Genomic DNA, 22,569 nt, shown 5'->3' with positions numbered 1-22,569 from the left:
TCGCATGCGCAGTGACGTCCTGTTCGGCTGCCCAATCGGACACCGTATTGATTTTTACAACAGCCAATCAACAAGCAGATCCTTAGCGCTAAAGAGAACACGGAAGAATTACTTGTGACTCGGGTTGAAGATGGAGGGTAGCGTGTGTAGTTCATTCGTGACCTTACCTGAAAGATCTGTTGATCTCAAAAACTGCAGAGGACATTCTGCTTCCCTAGGGCTGTGGAAGTGAGGCGTATATCACCTCGCCGTGAGTTTAAAGACACGTGATGGTATGCACACGATTCTTTTCTCTATTAAACTTGATTTGATTTCTGTAGCAAGCTACATTTGGTTAGGTTTCAATTCAGTTGTCTGAGTTCCCGAAGCTAACTCTACAAGGATTGATACCTTCCCCTATAATCCTTCGTCATTCATAAAAGAAACAGGATTATAAAGTCTCCCAGAATGTGTGATGATTTCCGCGACAAACGCAGTTAACTAACAGCATTTCTCCGGAATCAGAGAATGTGAATCCCATAGTCTTCCTCAATAAAAACGGAAATAAATTCCCCAAGTGCAAGGAACAGATTTAACAGGCCTACGTGTGGTTGTCTTGTACTTTTTCTTTATTATTTTCTTCAAACCTCCTCGCGGCGTAAGACTGTATTTTCTATGTAATGAGAAATACCATTTTTATAGTATGCTGTATACATGTAAGTAGGTTAGTGTTAAGATATTCCAATAATTCAAACGTGGGCTTTTTTGCATTAATTCACAATGCACATGGATTGTAGTTTAAAAACTGCTGTACCAGCAATAATATTGTAACGCCCTCGCCTGGTGGTGAGGAGGAAGCGCCCCTAGGCGCTCGTAGTACCGCTGGGCATGCTGGGAGTGGTAGCCGGGAAGAGTCTGAGGGTCAGCACGATGACCAGCGGCTGACCCTGCCTGTGTAAATAATGTCCTAGTAATTCTAGTGCCCTGTGTAGTCCTGTAAAAGTAGAGTGTGTTGTTAGGTAATTACCACCCTAAATGTGTGTACGTGTTCGTCAGTCTCCTCATGTGTGTGTAGATCCTGTGTTTGGTTTTGGTGTGGTTGTAAAATAAAGCCAGTGCTTGGTTAATCGCGTCTCCACTGTTCTTTAGTTCTGAAAAAGAACCTGCCAAACGCTACATTGGTGTCAGAAGCGGGCAGAATGAACAACTCGTGGCAGACACTACCCGATTCCATAAAGCGCCGGCTGACGCTGGAAGACGCAGAACCCATCGGCGGCGCACATAGGGAGCCTGAGCAACTCCTGGGTGCGACAGGTGGCCACAGCCCTTACCAGGGTTACCCAGTAGTGGTCCCGCCAGTAGAATTGGGGCGGCCGCCCCGGAGAGAGGATGCCCTCCCTGCCGGAGCTGATCAGCGATTCCCACACCCATCGGCGCGGGTGCGACCAGGTCGCTACGATGGTGAGGCGCCTTGGGAGACCTATGAGGTGCAGTTCCAGCTCGCGGCCCGGACGAATGGCTGGAGCCGGGCAGAGATGGCCGGCCACCTGGCGGCGGCGCTGGAAGGAGCGGCCTGCCAGGTGCTCCTGGACGTCCCGGAGGAGGACAGAGGCGACTACACGGTGCTGGCAGCAGCCCTCCAGCTGCGCTTCGGTGTAGAGGAGGCGCCGGACTTGATGCGGGAGAGGCTGGCCCTGCGGCGGCGCCGACCAGGAGAGCGACTGGGCCCGGTCGCCGCGGATGTCATGTTCCTCGCCCGCCGAGGATACCCAACTTTCCCCCGGGAGGCCTGGAGATGGCTCTCCAGGCCTTTCTCAAGGCCCTCTCACCCGAGGAGCTGCGGCGCCACGTGCAGCTGGCCGCGCCAACATCGCTGGAGCAGGCCTTGGCCCTTGCTACACGGGCTGAGGTAGTGTTCGGGGTGACTGGCAGCGCCAGCAGATGCAGTGCGCCCTGCCGGCTGACCGAGGCGGCGACGGAGGAATCCAGCGAGGGGGAAGAGGAGCCAGCCCGTGCAGCGACCGCCGCGGAACAGCCCCGCACGCTGATTTGCGACCGCTGCGGGAAAAGAGGACACCGAGCCCGGTTCTGCCGGGCACCCGAACCTCGCTCGATCGGCGTCGGGAAACGGGAACGGGGCGGCTCAGCGCGGGGAAGGCCGCCCTTGAACACCTCAACCCCCGCTCCGGAGAGCGCTGTAAAAACCGGCGCCCCTCACGCCACCGTGGGGCGAGTCGGCTGTAGCCGGGGCCTGTACCTCCACTGCCGGATTGAGGACCAACCCTGCCTGGCCCTACTCGACACCGGTTCATCAGTGACCCTACTTCGGCCGGGCGTTCTCCCCGACACCGAGGGCACCAACCCCCCAGGATGGGAGGCCTCCAGCCTGCGGCTGAGGACCGTGACGGGACAGCTCGCTGCAGTCCGGGGGAAACGGGTGCTTGCCTTCCGTCTGGGTGCAGCGACGGTGCGCCACCCCTGCTACCTTGCACCCATCCAGGAGGACTGCATTCTGGGGCTGGACCTACTGCAGCGAGTGGGGGCCAGGTTGGACTTGGACCGGCAGGAGTTGGTGTGGCAGGGGGAGCGACTGCACCTGGTGGAGGGCAGGTCCGGCGAAGGCCGAGGGACGCGGGCTTGCCAGAGCCGGGGGAACAAGAGGCAGCGGCGGCGGCGGCGGCGTCAGTCGCCGGGGCAGACCAGGCCTGCGAGCCGGGGAGCGAGCGTGCCGGATCCTGCCCCTGAGTCGGCCGGGGGGCCAGACAAGGCGGCGGCGGGGGCCGAGCGTTGCGTGGAAGCGAAGCGTGCCGTTGAGGACCTCTTCCAGCGGAGCTGCGAGGGCCTCGATCAGGACCAGCGGCAGCGGCTCCAGGAGCTACTCGCCCAGAACGAAGACCTCTTTGCGGCGAGGGATGAGGACTGCACCCGCACTGCCCTGGTCCAACACGAGATCAACACCGGCGACGCTCGGCCCATCCGCATCCCACCAGGACGCATGGTCCACGCCAAGCGGACCGCCGCCGAGGAAAAGATCCGGGAGATGGCCGCAGCGGGGGTGATTGAGCCCTCCGCGAGCCCGTGGTCGGCGCCAGCCGTACTGGTTAAAAAAAAAGACGGCTCGTGGAGGTTCTGCGTCAACTACCGCAAGCTGAACGAGGTCACCCGGAAAGATTCCTACCCCCTGCCGAGGATAGATGACGCCCTGGACTACATCACCGGGTCGACCTGGTTCAGCTCCCTGGACCTCCGCTGCGGCTACTGGCAGGTACCGCTTGCTCCCGATGCTCGCCCGAAGACGGCCTTTTCCATCGGCCAGGGCCTCTGGCAGTTTACTGTCATGCCTTTTGGCCTGTGCAATGCCCCGGCGACGTTCGAGAGGCTGATGTAGAGGGTGCTGGCATCGGTCCCGCGGAACCAGTGCGTGTTATATCTGGACGATCTGCTGGTTCATGCACGGAGTTTCGACCAGGCCTTGACGAACCTCCAGGCGGTGCTGGCCTGCATCCGCCGTGCTGGCCTGAGGCTCAACCCCCGCAAGTGCGAGCTCCTGCGGCGGGAGGTGACCTTCCTGGGACATGTTGTTGGACCGCGAGGGGTGGCTACGGACCCAGGTAAGGTCGCTGCAGTGAGGGGCTGGCCGACTCCACGCACCGTCGCGGAGCTCCGCAGCTTTCTGGGGTTGGCTTCGTACTATCGGAGGTTCGTCCGGGACTTTGCCAGCATCGCCGCCCCGCTGCACCGCCTCACCGACAAGGGCCGCCGTTTTGACTGGGACTCGGGCTGTGAGACTGCCTTTGGCCGGTTGCGCGAAGCTCTGGTGGGGGCCCCCGTGCTGGCCTACCCCGACCCGCGGTTGCCGTATATTCTCGACACCGACGCGAGTGACTCGGGGGTGGGGGCGGTGTTGGCGCAGGAGGGGCCGGATGGGGAGCGCGTAGTGGCTTACTACAGTCGGGCTCTGACTAGGCCTGAGCGGAACTACTGCGTGACCCGTCGCGAGCTGCTGGCGGTGATGGCGGCGGTCCACCATTTCAGGCCGTACCTGTTCGGGACCCGGTTCCGGTTGAGGACCGACCATGCGTCCCTCACCTGGCTGCTCCACTTTAAGGAGCCAGAGGGACAGATGGCGCGATGGATAGAGATCCTGCAGGAGTACGACTTCACTGTCGTGCACCGTGCGGGGTCTCGCCATCTCAATGCCGACGCTCTCTCGCGACGCCCCTGCGAGGCCGCGGACTGCCATCACTGCGCCCGGCGGGAGCAGCGTGAGGAGGCTGTCCGCACCGTGGCGGGGGTGAGCGCCGCGGCCACGGCCCGGGAGGGGCCGCTGGGGGTGGGCCTGCCAGACCTGGCGCAGCGTCAGGCAGCTGATCCTGACGTGGGCCCGGTGCTCCGCTGGAGGGCAGCAGGAGTGCGGCCTACACGAGAGGAGCTCGCCCCGCACCCGAAGTCCGTCAAGGCCCTCTGCGCCCTGTGGGAGGCCTTGGAGGTAAAGGACGGGGTGCTGCGCCGGGGGTGGCGGGTACCCTCCAGTGGCGAGGTACGGTGGCAGCTAGTGGTGCCTCGGTCGCTCCGCGGGGCGGTGCTCCGAGCGGTGCACGGCCAACCGGGTGTGGGGCACTTCGGCGGTAAAAAAACCCTGCAGCGTCTCCGAGGCCATTTTTATTGGGGTCTTTGCCACCGGGACGTGGATCGGTACTGCCGAACGTGTGCGGTGTGCGTGGCGCAGAAGGGTCCCCCCGAGCGCTCTCGGGCCCCCCTCCAACAACACCAGGTGGGGGCTCCTATGGAGCGGGTGGGAGTGGACGTTTTGGGCCCGCTTCCGCGCACCGAGGCCGGGAACCGCTACGTCTTGGTGGCTATGGATTACTTTACGAAGTGGCCGGAGGCCTACGCCCTCCCGGACCAGAGTGCCCCCACGGTGGCCGATGCACTGCTGGAGGGGATGTTTGCCAGGCTGGGGGTGCCGGAGGAGTTACACAGTGACCAGGGGCGTAACTTCGAGTCCCAGGTCTTCGCCAGGGTGTGCCAGCGCCTGGGGATTACTAAGACGCGGACCACCCCGCTGCATCCCCAGAGCGACGGGTTGGTAGAGCGGTTTAATCGGACGCTCGCCACCCAGCTGGCCACCCTGGTGTCCCGGCACCAACGGGACTGGGACCGCCACCTCCCCCTTGCGCTCTGGGCGTACAGGACCGCGGTCCAGGAATCCACCGGGTGCACCCCGGCCTCGCTCATGCTGGGCCGGGAAATGCGAACACCGGTGGACCTGGTCTTCGGCCCGCCGCCCGGAGACGGGTCGGCACCGCCGGCTGGACCGGACTACGAGTGGGACCTGCGGCAGCGGATGCAGCGGGTGCACAGCTTTGCACGGACCCACCTGACACAGGCGGGGGTCCGGCAGAAGCGGTACTACGACCTGCGCTGCAGGGGGCCTGCCTTCCAGCCCGGGGACTCGGTTTGGGTGTACAACCCGCGGCGCCGCAAAGGCCTCAGTCCTAAGCTGGCGCCGTCGTGGGAGGGGCCCGCTGAGGTACTCGGGGTGGTGGGCGAGGTCTGCTACCGTGTCCGGTTGCGAACACGGGGGAGAGTGGTGGTCCTGCACCGAGACCGCCTGGCCCCCTACCGGGCCCGGGAGGAGGAGCCGTGTGGGGAGGCTCCAGAGGAGCAGCCGGGGCCGGAGCCGGCCGATAGTGGGGCGTCCGTGGATCGCCAGCCGTCACCGCGGCGCAGCGGCCGCTCACGCAGGGTTCCGCAGCAGTTGGCCGAATACGAGTACAGCCTGAGGGGGGTGTTCGACGTCGGCGAGACGCCAGACGCTTCAGGTGGGGGCAGTGTAACGCCCTCGCCTGGTGGTGAGGAGGAAGCGCCCCTAGGCGCTCGTAGTACCGCTGGGCATGCTGGGAGTGGTAGCCGGGAAGAGTCTGAGGGTCAGCACGATGACCAGCGGCTGACCCTGCCTGTGTAAATAATGTCCTAGTAATTCTAGTGCCCTGTGTAGTCCTGTAAAAGTAGAGTGTGTTGTTAGGTAATTACCACCCTAAATGTGTGTACGTGTTCGTCAGTCTCCTCATGTGTGTGTAGATCCTGTGTTTGGTTTTGGTGTGGTTGTAAAATAAAGCCAGTGCTTGGTTAATCGCGTCTCCACTGTTCTTTAGTTCTGAAAAAGAACCTGCCAAACGCTACAATATCAACGGAACCTGAGTACCAAAACCTTTATTAAGTTGATGTTGCTTAATCACCACATGTGGTCTTACAATACAGTAAGCCTCTATGAAACAATTAATGCTGATTTTTTTCTTTTTACTTGGCCATTTCCAATTATCCATTTCTAGGAGCTGAGATTGTCCATATCGAAACCTTAGCTAATCTTATACTGTTTATAACTAAAATTATACTGTGTTCATCCAAAGTTAATCATTCTGTTCATCCAGTGAAAATATTTACAACAATGTGATCAGGTTAGAAGATCAAGGTTTCTGTGAATATAGTTTCTTTCTTTTGTCCATATGTTCATAACCTTTCGTTTAGAGATTACATCCAGCAGAGATGGCCATCCTGGCTGAGTATGCTACTCGCAAGGACCCAGCTGGAAAAGCCCTGAAAATTCTTCAAGCTGAGGCCAACACACAGTTCAGGCGGCTGCTGTCCATACTGTATCTGTTGGAATCAAACCTCCGATGATCAAACTTCCCTCTTAACTCTGGAGCCCACTGGTAAAGGCTCTTCAATGGGGCATTAAGAATCCTGAGTTAATCTCCGCTGATATCTTCCTGCCAAAGTTTAAAACCAAAACCTTGCTTGGACCGAGAACAATTCATTCATCAGAAAAGGAGAGGGAGTCTCTCTTTAATTAGCACAGTCAGTGATGCTGGCTCTCCGTCTTTCGGATGAGATGTAAAACGGAGGTCCTGACTCTCTGTGGTCATTAAAAATCCCAGGGTGTTTCTCGAAAAGAGTAGGGGGGGGTCCTGGCCAAATTTCCTATGCCTCCTAATAATCCCCCTCTATGAATTGGCTACATTACTTTGTTCTCATCCCCCTATCCCTTGGCTGTATCAGCTTAAGCTGGTACTTGTTTTTTGAGCATTTAACTGCTATCCAAATATTAATGCATTTAAACATAGATTCCTAATTTATTACACGTTTATTATGGCCCTAATTTTAATGAGCAAAGCAACTTTATGTGCAGATAGTTTAAAATTTGATCACAGTTAACATTCCTTTGGGCATTTATGGAAATTTATCTGCTAGATTTGAATGCTGATTAGCTAATGGAATTCAATAATTTTCTAATTAAGTTATTTACATTTCATATAATTCTTAAAGTCACATTTGTGTGGCATCAGCAGCGTGTTCATTTTCTGTAAGAAAATAAACGGATGTTGGCACAGTCGCGCAGTAGTCAGCATTTGTGCCTTGCAGCGCTGGGCTCTGGGTTCAGTATGAGACTTGGGGTGCTGTCTGTGTGGAGTTTGTACGTTCTCCCCATGTTTGTGTGAATTTCCTCCCACAGTCCAAAAACATACCGATAGGTTAATTGGCTTGGACCCTGGTACGAGTGCATGCGATTCTGTGTGTGTCTGTCTACCTGCCCGGGCTGCCTGTGAGAGGCTCACCAGTGTTACTGCAGTCTTGCTGAGCCCAAGGGGAGCAAGACTGGACAGTGACCATTTTGAGAAACGGCCGCTTCTGAAGCTGAACCCGAGGTTTTGGAATTAACAGTGCTGATATTGATACTTGCAGTTGAGTGTGAAAATAATAAAGATGCAAGTAATCTGAGTCATCTGTGTTTATTGTGATTTGCTCTAGATCAGATGAGTAGGATGCATCTAGTAGTTTAGCACAGTTAAGTGAATCTAAAACCAGTTTTAAATCAGAATTTCTCATTTTTAACACTTGATCCTAGAGTTGTTCTAGGATTCTAAGAACATTGTGACTGTAACTAGGTGTGTGAAAAATAGTGCATCGGATAAAAGTAACTAGTTTGTAATTCAGGTTAATAGCAGATTTTCAGGGGTAGAATTTTAAGGATGGTTACTTTTTTTAACTTCTGATACTTTGGTGCTGTTAAGCAATTATACTTTTTTCCAGTGGAAAAAGGACACAAACACAAACTCCCAGACTCCCTGGCTGGGGAAAAGTGATATTCACTGTAACACGGGCTTTCCCCACTAGCGAGAGTTACCATAGCAACTGCCTCTAACACCAGTATTCCTGCTCAGTCTCTCTTTGGAGACAAAGAACCCTGCCATCTTGGCATACATATTCCCTGTGTAATGAACACGCCCCATATTTAAGCAATTACACAGCGAATAACAGAAACAGCTTTGGCTGCATCACCCACAGCTGTTAGAAGTATTTTTGTCACTAATTTGTAATCGTCCCCTTGTAGATGGTACTCCAAGGAACAGTATAAAATATCACTTTAGGGCTGTATATGTGATAGAAGTTGTACTTTCAGGTATTTATACTGATGGCTTAAACAAATACAAGATTGAGGTCTAATGGAGTTAATTAAGATTTTTAAATTCGGATATCAAATGCACTGGAAATATGAATAAAAAACAGCGATATAAAAATGGAGTGAAATACCACAATTTGGCAAGAGGTGTGAAGTCAGTCTTTTTTTAGCATGTGAAATGCTGAAGATTTTAAAACAGAGATGGTTAAAAGAAGCAGAGAATATTTTGATGTTTGGTTCATTGGAGAAACTGCAAGTATAACCTGCAATAAGCTAGAGGTAACATTGTGTGCACAGAGAGTGTAAACGCACAGGGGACTGCATCCTCTGTGCTTGCGATGCACCGCAGCCAAAAATCCACGTGATTTGGCATTCTGAGCAAAACTCGAGTCCCACTCTGCATCTCCACCCAACATATGTAAACCCACCCAGAGACCATTAGTGGCATGAAGCCCAGCAAATCAATACTAGATTAAAAACTGTTGCTTTCATCACACACGATCATTAAGTGTCTGTGAGATCGCTTTTGAAGATTGGCTTTGTGAATTGGAGATTATCTAAATTCCTCGTTGAAAATCCTGTTTATGTTCTAATCTTTTGCACTGATGTGACTCAATAAAGTGTCTTTTAAAAAGTACAAATAGAAAAAGAAATGGAACACTGCTTTTCTGTTAATATATTTTAAATACACGTGGGTCCTCACACCAAAGCACACTGTACAAGTGTTTAAGTTTGTTTAGAATGAGCTCAGAATCATGCCAGAAAAAGAAATGGCGCTTCTTGTAATTACGGACTGTAAAAGTATTATTACATTAATTTAATTAGAATGGTATTCAATCACATTTTAATAATTTAAGTCATTTAAAATTATATGTCAAACATGCTCATTCCCTGTTATACTTTAAGTTACGTTTCAAATTATTTTGATTTTGCTGTCCTTTCATCTCTCTCGAGTATTTGTTATGCTCCTGTCACACAGAATCAGTCGGTTGCATCTCTTCGGAAGGTCAGTGCGTTAATGAAAATAAAATGTAACAGCAAACTGTGTATCTTATTCAACACGGTTAGGGTTGAGAGCAAGCAGAGCCAGTTCTTAGTATCCCTACACTAGAATAAATTCTTATATTAACCTACATGTTTAACACACTACACGAATTTACGTGCTGTATTCTCTGTTCTTATTGCACGGTGCAAATTAGTTAATTTAGTAACTTAGTAAGTGTGCGTTACTTCATCGTAGAACGTGTGCTTATACTGTACATGCTTGTCTAAAGGTACAAGGTTTGTGCTAAATTACACAAGTACTATTTTACAGCTTATATGAGGACCTTTACAGTCTTTAGGGGAAACGATGCTAAGATCAAACCTATGGAAAAAGCTTTGTGAGTGCGCGACAGGCGCCCACTTCAGCTCCCGATCCTTTAAGAGAAAAAAAAACTTTGGAAATGTCGTGAGAAGGTGGGGGCAAACGGAAAAAAATGAAGTCATTTCCTCTATGCCCTGTTTACCGCCGGAAACCTGGAGCGTTTATAGCAACCGAGCAGGGAGAGAGGACTGCCCAGGAGAGAAATGAGAGATGGTATAGCGCTATGGACCGGTATTGAGCCCACGCCAGGCGATAGTGAACCAAAATAACAAGGTGCAGCCGACACTGGGGACATTTCCAGGAGAGCAGCTCTGTTTGCACCTCATTGCCGTGGTGTCGTGATGCTCGTCGGTCGCGTAGTGTAATTGATGATTGATGAAGTTTTGACACGGCTGCCGCCGTTTTCGGGGGATAGGAAAGAGTTTAAGGCCGCCGAAGGCATCATCCCCGAACAAAATCCTATGAATCGATGAGGAAACACTCTGATTCTCTTTAAGAATAATTTTAATGCGGTTATTCCGGGAGGAGTAATTCACCAGAGGCCGAGGAACGCGAGGCGCTTATTAAATTGTCTACGCGGAGTTACAGCTTCAGCTGAAAATGTTGCCGACTGAATGCAGGTAGGCAAGGCTGTTGGGCTTTTCACATGTACTGTCACTAAAATTGATAATCGGATTATGCATGACGCTCATGCATCGAAGCTGCAGATGCGTTTTCGTATTTTCTTCTCAATGTTCCAGGTGCTCATGTGTGATTCTGCTGCTGTAAATGGGGAGTTGCGACACCAAATGCAGCAATTTCGGTGACTAGTGACTGTTTTTACTCCTGTAATTCGTTCTGGGGTCTTGAGTTGAATGTTATCGTGAATGTCGTTACCTGATATTTTGTAACAGTCTGAGTCCAGAGGTGTGCTTGCGTGTCGGCTACAAATACTGCAGAAAGTGTATTTGCACCCGATCGTCATCGTGAAATAGTTACTTGCGTGTCTACGCCCATTAACGGAGATTCAGTACATCGCCCCTTTCCACGCGTAATTGCCGCAGACAGGATTTTAAAAGGAGACTTCGAATGTAGCCCCATTTCAAGAAAGCAATTACAATTAAGTCACTCTTCCCCAAAATCGTTCTCTAAAAGTACGAAATAATTAAAAAGTTTGATCTATCTGAATTCACGCTGTGTTCACCTGGTTTTCCTCCGGCTGCTCTGGTGTCCTCCCACAGCCCAAAGACATACTGGGAGGTTATTGAGCCTCGGGGGAAATTGGTCCTGGTTTGAGAGTGTGTCCTGTCCAGGCTGTACCCAGTTTTGCGCCTGTTGCCTGCTGGGACACAGCCCTCAGTGAGACGGAGCTGTAGAGTACAGATGGATGTCACTCATAACTTCCTTTCTGATTTTATGGTTTGTTGGAATTCGCGAGGTACATTTACAGTACCTATGATGTTGGTCATAAGTATGCTACATTTTGGTGTCTCGAAAGTGTGTCTGTGCCATAAAAATCATCAATGTGTTTGGACAAGTGGCTTGGACATTTTCCAGCTTCTTGCATGCCACGTTGTTTTACCTATTAAAGTCTGGAATTTGCGTTTTGTAGCCCCTATAAAACATGCAGGCATAACGAGTTGGAACATTTTCAGTAGTGCTTGATGAATTTCCCCTTCGTCTCATGAAAACTTGCAGAAATCCCAATATGAATTAAAAAAAACAGGTTTCGGCATGATGTTAGAATACGTAGGCCTCAGAGTCATGCACATTGTGAAAGCTGAAATTGAATAATTTTATCTTTTTAATAAATGAGAAATAAGAATGTCATCACTGTGTTGCTGTACTGCTGCATCAGACCATATGGTGCAATTGAATTTATACTATAGCTGTAAATCAGGTGATGCATGCTGTTACTATTCTTAGAGGAGACGTGTTTTTACAGGAGGAAGGTAGCATTGCCTGCTGTCTTCAGCTGTAGTAGCCCTAAGGGTTAGTTTCTTTTTAAGTCATAAATATGGAATTATTCAACAGAAATAGTTTCTCACCATTTTCAAACAATAAATAATCCTCTAGTTTCGAATTTTGACTACTTCTCCTTAGAAATGTATGTAATTCATTCATCCTAAGTCTTCCTGAAATTGGAAGGATTGAAAATCAAGTGTCTCTCTTTTCTTGTCCAGAGCAGTATCCCCCCTTCTTGTCAGCTTACGTAATAAAATATAATAATAAAATCAGTACAGTACGAACTCTTCCTGGACTCGCTTTGTACCTCCTTTACAGGCATCATTGTGCAGCTGTCAAACAAATCAAGCACAGTCAATTTTTTCCCCTTCTTTAACGCACAGGAAGAGTGTTGTCAATATTTCCAATCACATCCACTGTTCAGTCATCTTGAGCTCATCTCTTTCCGTACTTGAATGCATCTCCACTGCAGTCCTTAGGACCAGAAAGAGAAGGGTACGCTTGTCATGCTCAGGCCTCAACTTTTGAAGTTCAGGGGAGGCAGCTGTTCCACTGAGACCTCCAGGAGTGAGACCACAGCTGTCCGGACTGCCGTGAGCTCACTGTCAAGAGCCTTCGCTGTCTGGACAGCAGGATAGAAAACAGACCCACGTCATGCATTTAAGCTTTGGCATTTCATTGTGGTTTTCTTGTGCAACCAAGTAATGGAAAGAGTACGCAGGCTAGGAGCTATTGAAGATGAAGATGCTTTGATTGCCGTATTAAAGTTCAGTTAGTATAGAAATGAATTTACATTGTGCTGTAAGTACATTTTGGGCGCTAATGAGTTTCAGATGAATGAACAGTTCATGGATGGAACTATGTCAAGACAATATCCTGGTGGCCCCTTCCACATAAACATGAGTAATATCCCTTATATCATCTGTGTTATTAGAGCACTGTGTACGAGCAGCAGTTGCTGGGAAACTGTCCCCACACGTCTGCATTTTTTAAACTGAATTGAATTCTTGAAAATTCGTCTGTCCCTTCTCTTATCCAACATTAAAGGAGTGAAATTAAAACACAGTTTAAAAGATTCCTATATTGGTCTCTTGGTCATATGTACAGTAATGATGGGCTTTCTTTACTGATTATCAGTAAATCCCAGATTTTCCTCTGTGAGTTTTCCGTGCACCTTAAATTGATTATTTTAACAAGTTAATGATCAATTTTCAAAATGAAAAGCCGAAGACGTTCAGATGTGCGTTTAAATTATTGCAATACTGCATAGTGTCATGAGTGTTTCTTTAATTTTAAAGCACTGAGGATTAATAGATCAGCTCTCTTTGTACTTCAGAGCTCATGTTGTATTTATGCCCCTGAAACAAGATGGAGAAGAATTAATTTGTGATTAACTCACATAAAATGATTGTTAAATCCCAGGAGGACTGAAACAAGTGTTTATGCAATATTTCTGTAACAGTACCTGGGACTAATATATTGTAATACATTCACACCTTTCCCCCAGTTCTCCCAGAGTGTTGATACTCCTCGTCTGCTCTCCGCCATCTCTCAGCTCCCCTCTCTTTGTTCTCGGCTTTATTAACTGCCTGTTTCCCTCTCTCCCTCACAACTCTTTATCTTAGTTTTTTAAGGTATTTAAGGAGATTGAGGGGTAACTACTATACGTAAGTCTGAATATCTTCTGAGGAGAAAGATGGAGATGATAAATTTTAGAAATACTGATTATTGACCTTTTGTTATAATTTTGACTCATATCTACTTATACAGTATATAGGTGTGAATCCAGGTACCCGTCAATAAAACTTTTTAGCAGTTACTTTTATGAAGACTTTTCTTGTGTATTATAGCCTTTTAAACAAGTGTTTAAATTCCAAAGAGAGTCACTGTGAATGAAATGTTTGCTCTTTTTTGCTATATGTTTTGGTCTGCAAATAAAAGCTTTTTATAAAGAAGAATTCTTTTTCAGAGTGTGGAAAACAGCTTCCCTTTTAGCCCATCATTCCTGCATGATGAATTCTCCATCATATTTATATCGTATATACCGGAATTCTTGTCTTGTTTTTTAAGAGCCTGTGATTATATTTCCAATGTGTTCAAGGTAGTGGTCGAGTGATTCCAAGACCCAGCCCTGAGTAGTGGAAGCTGTCTCAACCCCTGACCCCTGACCCTTGACCGGAGCACTTTCAGCTGCAGCCATGATGGAGGAGGACATGGAGGTGGCCATCAAGGTGGTGGTGGTGGGGAATGGAGCTGTGGGCAAGTCCAGCATGATCCAGCGCTACTGCAAGGGAATCTTCACCAAGGATTATAAAAAGACCATCGGAGTGGACTTTCTCGAGCGGCAGATTCGGTACGTCCGATCGGTCGCCTCCAGAAACCAACATGCAGTAAGGGTCAAGACTTGTGTTTGAGTGGGAGCTGCCTCAGTGTGAATTGGCTTCACAGGATCAGAAAAGGTTACTTTCACCCTGAAACATAGAAAGGAGAAACCTGAAGAAGACCCTCCCGCCAAAGTCTCACATTCACATAGGAGTCTGTAAGCGTAGGCTGAAGTGGAACAGGTAAGGATTCATTCCATGCTGAGAAGTGAGGAAAGAAACAGGACTTCTCAGCTCTGGAGCCTTCGTCAGGTGTGAGAGGGGCAGCAGGTAAATAAGGCACAGGAGAGCAAAGGACAGAGCAGTAAGAAGGGCAGGGAGCCGTGAGGAAATGGAGAAACAGCAGGTGAGAGTGAGAGTCCAACCTCAAGGAGAGCAGGAGGAGAGGTCTGGAAATCCAGGATTTAGTAGGAGATGAGTCTGCCTTTAAGAGAAGGAGGAAGGTGTCACAATTTCGGTTTTGAATATCTCTACGGTCTTACATTGTGCTTTATAAAAAAAAATCCTTCGTAGCAATTAATTATTTTAATTGTTTGAGCATTTCAGAGGCAGTTGATAAAACACATCTTTCTTTACCAAATTGTTATGCTGTTGCATGAAAGTAACTTATTAAAAATGAAATGTGCTTCTCTGTTCTGGGTTTGCTAAAATATTTATGCTCCAGCCTGTAGAAGTTTGATGTAGGTGCATAACTCATCCTGGAACTGGCCAGAGTTCTTTCATGTCTTCTGACCTTTGTGAGTTCAGGCTGAATGGCAGTAAATGTCACATCCAACAGCCGCTCACTAGTGCGCACGTGTGCCACTTTCACAGTGCCCCCCATGAGTATTAAAACAGCAAAGTCAAAACATATTTTTGTGATCACAAGACAAGTGCAAAATAATCAACACTTTATTTTTGGTGAGTAATGCGTGATCATATGAAAACACTTTATATTCAACCCACATATTTCAAGTGATCATAAGTTGTAGGACAGTCACTTCATTTGTATGTATATTTGAGTGTAAATTTGGTTGCTTTTCCTTTCAAAACAATAAGTGCCTGAGGTCTGTGACTCTTTGAGCTCACATAACTCAATGGCTGAAGTGCTTTGCTGCTTCCATTTTCAGTGTTTCCCCCTTCTGTTTCTCTTGATGATCTTACCTTTCTTGGTGTATTATTACGGGAATTTAGCTATTCAAGTTGATCTCCAGATATTTACCTTAAGGGTATCTACAAATAGAAACAGGGCAAATATTAGATAGTCATTAATTCTAGCTACTAAAAACTTTAGTAATGGAAGCAAAGTTGATGTAACTCCATCCTTTATTTAAAATATTCTCTTGCCAAACAGGTGTTAGTGGAAATGTGATGGTTCAGAAGCCAAAAACTGTTACAGATTTCAGTATAGAGACCAAATAATTAAGAAATAAATGAGTAATGTCGATTAAAAGGCTTGGGTGTTTCTTTACAACAAAGTCTGCAAACCAGAGTTTAGCCAAGAAATACTGTGCTGTGTCCAATTGGATTAGGAAAGTGAATAAGATGACGAAACATGGCTCCCATCGGGAAGTAGTAGAGACAGTATGGCTCTCTTTCTAGAAAACCCAACTCTCTTATGGAGGAAGACTGAAAAGTCAATCGGACAGTTTGGGGAATTTGAATTCCCTTACATGTATTGTATAAAATAAAAGTTACATTCTAGCTAAATTCTAAATGATTTGGTCTTTCTGTTCTCACACTGAATTTCCTCCTCTTGGTTTTTTAAAATCAAAGCCTCTTTGTGGTCACTCCTAATGGTCATTGCAACCTACAGCATATATACTATAGGAGTGTCTTGGACATATCGCACATAGGAACAAGTAAAGGTTTATTCCTTGCAGCCTACACATGCTGATGCAGCTACCTACTTGAATGCATCACACACAGCCTGCAATGTAAGGGCATATGTTACACTTCATATCTTTTAACACCTCTGTCGTATGGAATGGATCAAATGGAGCTACTTTACCGTTTTATATGAATTTACAATCAAGTTACTTCTGCTATACCTGCCCAGTTTGGAATAGCCAGCTCTATGTTATCCACCTCTCGGCCTGCAGCAAAAGGGGAGAATGAGGAAGTGTAGGCAGACTCTCTGACCTGTCCTCTTCTGAGCCACTTATCCTTTGAGCTGAGGAAATACGGGCACCACAGCCCATTCCCAAGGTTCAGCAGCAGCTGGAGGAGAGGCACCCCTCATCCCCTCATCGCAGTGTCTCGGGGCTCTCTCCGGTCTGTCTGTCTAGTCCAGTTCTGTCACAGTTGGGCTCGAACCCATGATCATAGTTCGCAGCTTGTGCTTGAGCAAGGGCTTCTCCTGGTTCATGCACTCAGGTGGCCCCCTGAGCTACATACCTTACCAGATAAAGTCTGGGAGACATCAGATCTGTTCTACTAGACTTTTATATCCTGCATAACTATTTCTCAAAACATTTTATATATCAGCATTTCCAAAGACTGTGCTATAGTGCTAATTAATATAAACTTAATATGAAGTAACTTTTTGTCTGAATTTCATATCAATCAAGAGTTTGCAGTCTGTGACTTTAGGGATACCTATCCATCACAGAGCAGTTTGATTTTTTTCTGCTGAAGCCTAAAGAGGAGTTTTGCTTTGTTGTGTGCATTTATGTACCATATTTTGCGGTATTTATGTATCCACTTAGGATATTTAGCAAGCCATCGATACGTATATTTGGAACAGGACCTCATTAGGCCAGCATGAAGCCTGGAGCTCTTTAATTAGGATGAGCTTTATCATGTGTAGCGGATTGCATTTTGTCAATAAATTTGGAACAATTGGCTCAGGCTGGTTAGAATGTTGTAGCAATTACCCTGGGTGTCTGATCTCTTTCTCTGCACAGAGTTAACGATGAGGACGTCAGGCTGATGCTGTGGGACACTGCAGGCCAGGAGGAGTTTGATGCAATCACAAAGGCTTATTACAGAGGTGGGGACTGCAAAACGTTACACAACCTTGGCACTTGTATATTTACGCCGAGCTGGAAGTGATGCATATAACATCCACGTAATTGAAGCTTTGCTTAGTTCTGGAATCACATTCATCTCCTGGAGGGGATGTATCACACACCTCTGCTAAGGCAGCTAGGGTTTGGCTTTAGTTCCTGCTTCCTAGGTTCGCTGTGACTGTGTGACCATTTCCCTTGCATAGTTTCAGCAGGGACTGTTGTCTGTAATCTGGATGCTGTGATACAGTACGTAGAGCCAGTACACCTTCAAGCTAGCTGCTTCTAGAATATGGTCTAGAAGACCACAGGCTGCCTTCCAGACCAGCACACACTTGAGTTTATACACACTCGCCAGGCACTCCTCTTTCTTCCTGTTGTGGTGTCTGGTGATCGGATTTTCCTTCTGTACAGCAGATCGTCTTCATCTGCACCCTGTCAAGAGTCCTGCTAGTCTTGTCGTCTGTGAATACTCGTATATTCAGTAGTATGGAGGTCCCTGCCCTCTCAGGCCTCCGGTACAGCACTGCTTGATTCCTCTGGAATTCTTCACCAGGCAGCTCAGTAGTTCTCTAGATATTGTAGACAATATCCACATTACAAATATCCCTGGGGACACATGAGATTTAGACATCAAATTAGTGGCAGGTGGTCTGAGCAGAATTACCAGAAAAGCTGCAGTGCAAGACCAGAAAAACCACAGTAAGCATATTTGAGGAACAGAAGTTTAATGTTTTCTTGCAATACAAAGTTATAAACAAAAATTATTCTAGGAAACCCCTTGTAACTAAATTGTAGAAAAAAGATGGGTTGTGGCAACATGCATTATGCATTCATACTGAAATTATTTTACTTCATGAATTACACCTGGTCTCCCAGAACTATTAGTGAACAAGTACAAGACTTTGCACGTTTTGTACTATCGCACATTCATTCTCATACAGGTGTACGATTGCAGTGTTTCTTCACCAGCGGTACGGTCCTCATGCAAGTAAATTGTTTTACATTGACGCAATGACACGTCTTCCACAGTGAGGTGAAAGAGTCTCTCATTTTCAGGGGCTCAGGCCTGTGTGCTGGTCTTTTCTACCACCGACAGAGAGTCCTTTGAAGCCATTTCCAGTTGGAGAGAGAAGGTGGAGGCCGAAGTGGGAGACATCCCCACCGTCCTTGTGCAGAATAAAATCGATCTCCTGGACGACTCTGTAATCAAGAAGTGAGACTTTCAACATCTGTTTCTAGGGTGTGGCATTATGTCAGTGAGCTGTACACTGGAAGTTGTTTTCTCCAGCATGTTGTGTTCATTATTCTGCAGTTGAGTTTTCTTTTTTATATTCCAGTACAATCATGACCTATTTTTGTTATATCCACTTCAGAATAGCCTACTGGGAAAGGAGAACAGAACCAAGATTATAAATGAGAGGAGGGCCTCTATCCCATCATCTAGCCTTTGATTGAATTAACCTTTTGTTAATTAGTAGTTTACTGATCTCAGAATTTCACCCGGCCATGTCTTGCAGCTTGCTCTGTATTCCTACAACCCCTGGGCCCTCTGGTTTGTCATTTTGCAGAAATCCCCTGGAGTTGAGTTTGCCCATCCATCCATTTTCTAACGGTTTTATCGGGTACAGGGTTGCAGGCAGCAATGAGCGTGAAGAAGGGGACATCATAAATCTGAATACTTGCATCAGCTCCCCTCTGTTTGCTCTTAAGACTAAAAGGTTTAGTTTCTTTTGCCTGTCCCTTAATTGCAGTGCACTGGTTGCTTTTCTCTGAATTGTGTGAAGTGCGTGCTGACTCCTCAGAGCCAGCCTCCCTCGAGACATGGCCTGGACACACAAGCCCCATAGCAGGTGTTGAGCACCGATCAGAGGAGAGGCTTGCTGTCCCATTGCTTCTCTGAGCACTCTTCACCACTGTGACTCATTCCTACTACAAGGCCTGTGCACTCTACGGTCTGTACAGGACAGTTTTGAACAAATGAAGAAAGTGAATTCACATTTTTGTTTATAGACAAAAACTTGACATTGCAGTAAAAGCCATTTTCCTGTTTGGGGTTTTGAAAATATTTGTCTATGAGTTTTGAAGTTTTCTTTCCTTTTTGTTTCTCATTAAAACATTGTGTTCTCTGATGGGCAGTGAGGAGGCTGAGGGACTAGCAAAGAAGCTGAAGCTGAGATTCTATCGTACTTCAGTGAAAGAAGATCTCAATGTCAATGAAGGTAAGTGGAGTCCAGGATGCAGTCTCTGAGAACTGTTGTGCTTCAAGCACAAGGTCCATGCTTTTCCAGTGTTTATGCACCTCAGTTTAATGCATTTTGAGAAACTCAAAGTGCAGTACTTAACACAATACACGATAGAAGTGAAAAGAAGGCAACAAAAGTACAGTGAAACAAATACATTACTGCGCATCAACATCAGAATTGAGAAGAGAGAAATTATAACAGGAATTGAATTCTGTGTCTGAAACTAGTATCAGCTTGCCAACAGGTGAAAGACAACTTGCCTTTGACTGGCTGTCTGCTCACTTGTTGATATGGAATTAGTTCTCAGGATAAAAAAAAATGCTTGAAAAAAGATAATTTAAAATCCTGATTTGATTTTTACTAGCCTTTTAAAGAGCACACAGCTGCATTTATAGTTTTTTCCTCTTCTCTTATCTGTAGTTTGTTTAGTTATTCTCTAATGAGGAAAAGAGGGTTTTTTGTGTGCTGTCCAACTTGAGTTTTCTCTTCCATTGATCAGTATAATATCCTTCCTCAGTATTCAAGTATCTTGCGGACAAATACCTTCAGAGGATTAAGCAACAGACGGCAGAGGAGCCAGAAGTGGTGCACACAGCCAGCAATAAAATCGGTCAGTATGCAGGGTTACTAGTATCGTGTTTTTTATGTCATACAGCAGCAAGAAGATAAATTTAGTCTTACAGATCCCACAGTTAGGATCACATAAATACTAAGGATATTAGGGACATTTTGCTCCGTAAATAAGCTTACATTTGACTGATAAACTTGATGGCACGTTGAGGGGCTCTGTGTTAGTGTGAATGCATTATTGTTTATTCCTGGTTTAAGTCATGAGACCGTCTGAGATGTAAGGAGCCTGAAGTCATTTGCAATGGAGCAGCTTCAAGATGTACCTGCTGGGGGATCAGCTCAGTGTGTCTAGAAGGAGAGGCAGAGCAGGGTGGGAGATGCTCGCTGTGACTCCTGGCCTGGGAGTCCTCTGTGGGGAACGGGATGTGCTTGTTTTTAGTATTTCCTCGGGTCCCGAGAGCCAGCTGACCCTTCCTCTCGTCCCAGGGGTTTTCAACACGGCCGGCGGGAGCCACTCTGGCCACAACTCCAGCACTCTCAACGGCCGGGAAGTCATCAGCCTCCGACCCAACAAGCAGAGGACCAAGAAGATCAAGAGCCCCTTCAGCGGCTGCCGCCTGCTCTAGGCCCGTGCCAGGCCCGTGCCAGGCCCGGACAGGGTCTCCCTCCTGCGCTCGGGGGGCAGTCTTCGCCGATTGTGGACTGAGTGACTTTGTTGTGGATCGTTCTGATGCAAGACTGCCCTCATCTAAATTTCAAATGCCTTTCTCTGCCCCCTGAGGCTGTGCCTTGTAGGTCAGCCAAAATCGGCCGTAATTTACTGCACCACGTTGGAATGTGTATTTTTATAGATGTGAGATGTTAAGCATTCCATAATTGATTATGATGAAATTATTGATTTCAAACAGTATAGGATATCTAGACAACACAACACACAGTGAAGGCTTGACTGACATGACTCTTTCTGATGGTTAAATACCCACAGGCCTACGTCTTTGTACACATATGTGGTTTCAGCAAATGTCCACTTGTGCATATTACTGTCCATCTGTGCAATATGTTTGTACTGATTGAGATATACAGACTGTTTGATACTAATGTTTTTTTTCCTTGAACCTTATTGAACATTCTTTGTTATATCATGGATGTACCAAGTTGGAACCATGATGTTCCAAAACTCTTCTTGAGGATATTTTTATAGAAATTGACAGTGCTTCTTGAATGTAGGCTGAAACCAGAAAGCTAACTTTAGAAACAAAATAGTGCCAAATCATTTTGATATGTATTTGCCTTCCTTTAGTTTTGACTGATGACACGCTCTTGGGCAGTGCTGCAAAGAGAAGGTTTCTGTGCTTGTTTCCATTGTACTCAAATATTATCATTTCTCCTATTCTGCATTTCTAAACAAGTTTATTTTTTAGAACATTTAATGTTTGCCTTATGAATTTTACAGTTTTTTTTTTTTACAAGTTGTCAGAACACATCTTAAGCTAATAAAAAGAAGCATCCTTTTCTTTGAATTCATAAATATATGGCTACAGGAAAATAACAAATGTAGCATATCCTTCAGACTTCATGTGGACTATACTGTTATCTTTTTAATTCTGTAAGATTTTTAGACTGTCCATTAAGTTTAATTTCTGTTCAATATTAAGTTAGCAGGATACTGTAAATCCCAAAGTTAGACCCATTGTACTCCTGCCAGCAGTGAGACTTTTCAAAGGCTTCACACATACCCTTGATTTCTTCAAGGTATTGGAATTAAAATTCAATGTTTACATATTGGATTTTGAAATGTTCAGTCATTGGTCTCATCAGTGCTAGCAGTTTTTGTTTGTATTGGTAAAGGTACATTTGGATTTTTTGAGGTGCAGTTACCAAAAAAGGGTACCGAAAGCTGAACTAACGGAGCAATGTCTCAGTGTAATCCATGCTCCTCTGCATATTGTGACTCTACATCATTAAAAAATTGAGTTTCAAATTAAGGTACTATATTGTCTCTTTTTACCTTTGATCCCTTTTTTTTTACTTCACATGCTCTTTCTTACCAGGCCAGTAATGCGAAAGAGAGGGAGGTGTATGGTTTTCTTGAAGCTACAGTAATTACTGTTAAAGGCCTGAAACTGCCTTCTGCTTCTACCACTGTTTTTTTAACGTGACAGGTAATAATAATAATAATAATAATTGCTTACACTTATATAGTGCTTTTCTGGACACTCCACTCAAAGCGCTTTACAGGTAATGGGGTCTCCCCTCCACCACCACCAATGTGTAGCATCCACCTGGATGATGCGACGGCAGCCATAGTGCGCCAGAACGCTCACCACACATCAGCTATCAGTGGGGAGGAGAGCAGAGTAATGTAGCCAATTCATAGAGGGGGATTATTAGGAGGCCATGATTAGTAAGGGCCAATTGGAAATTTGGCCAGGACACCAGGGTTACACCCCTACTCTTTTCGAGAAGCGCCCTGGGATTTTTAATGACCACAGAGAGTCAGGACCTCGGTTTTACGTCTCATCCGAAGGACGGCGCCTGTTTACAGTATAGTGTCCCCGTCACTATACTGGGGCATTAGGACCCACATGGACCGCAGGGTGAGCGCCCCCCGCTGGCCCCACTAACACCTCTT

At 46.9% G+C, this 22,569-nt stretch overlaps 1 protein-coding gene across 3 annotated transcripts; it reads left to right on the top strand.

Moving 5' to 3' along the window:
• Positions 1–111: 111 nt before the first annotated feature.
• On the top strand, positions 112–21,922 carry rab23 (RAB23, member RAS oncogene family). 3 transcript variants are annotated; one of them, XM_088610535.1, is made up of 7 exons: positions 112–272; positions 13,855–14,106; positions 17,020–17,105; positions 18,181–18,337; positions 19,261–19,343; positions 19,885–19,977; positions 20,424–21,922. In XM_088610535.1, the coding sequence occupies exons 2-7, from the start codon at positions 13,952–13,954 to the stop codon at positions 20,561–20,563; spliced, it is 714 nt and encodes a 237-aa protein (XP_088466661.1). In that variant the 5' UTR covers positions 112–272; positions 13,855–13,951; the 3' UTR covers positions 20,564–21,922. The 3 variants fall into 3 exon arrangements, with proteins under 3 accessions (XP_088466661.1, XP_088466660.1, XP_088466659.1); XM_088610534.1 differs by lacking the exon at positions 112–272 and adding an exon at positions 9,942–10,429 and having other exon boundaries at positions 13,859–14,106; XM_088610533.1 differs by lacking the exon at positions 112–272 and adding an exon at positions 9,942–10,429.
• The last annotated feature ends 647 nt before the right edge of the window (positions 21,923–22,569 follow it).

Source organism: Lepisosteus platostomus, chromosome 17 (assembly GCF_059453375.1).
Source record: "Lepisosteus platostomus isolate fLepPlt1 chromosome 17, fLepPlt1.hap1, whole genome shotgun sequence".
Lineage (NCBI taxonomy): Eukaryota > Metazoa > Chordata > Actinopteri > Semionotiformes > Lepisosteidae > Lepisosteus > Lepisosteus platostomus.
Note: the sequence above shows the minus strand (reverse complement) of the source record. Positions and strands in the feature narration are given on the sequence as shown.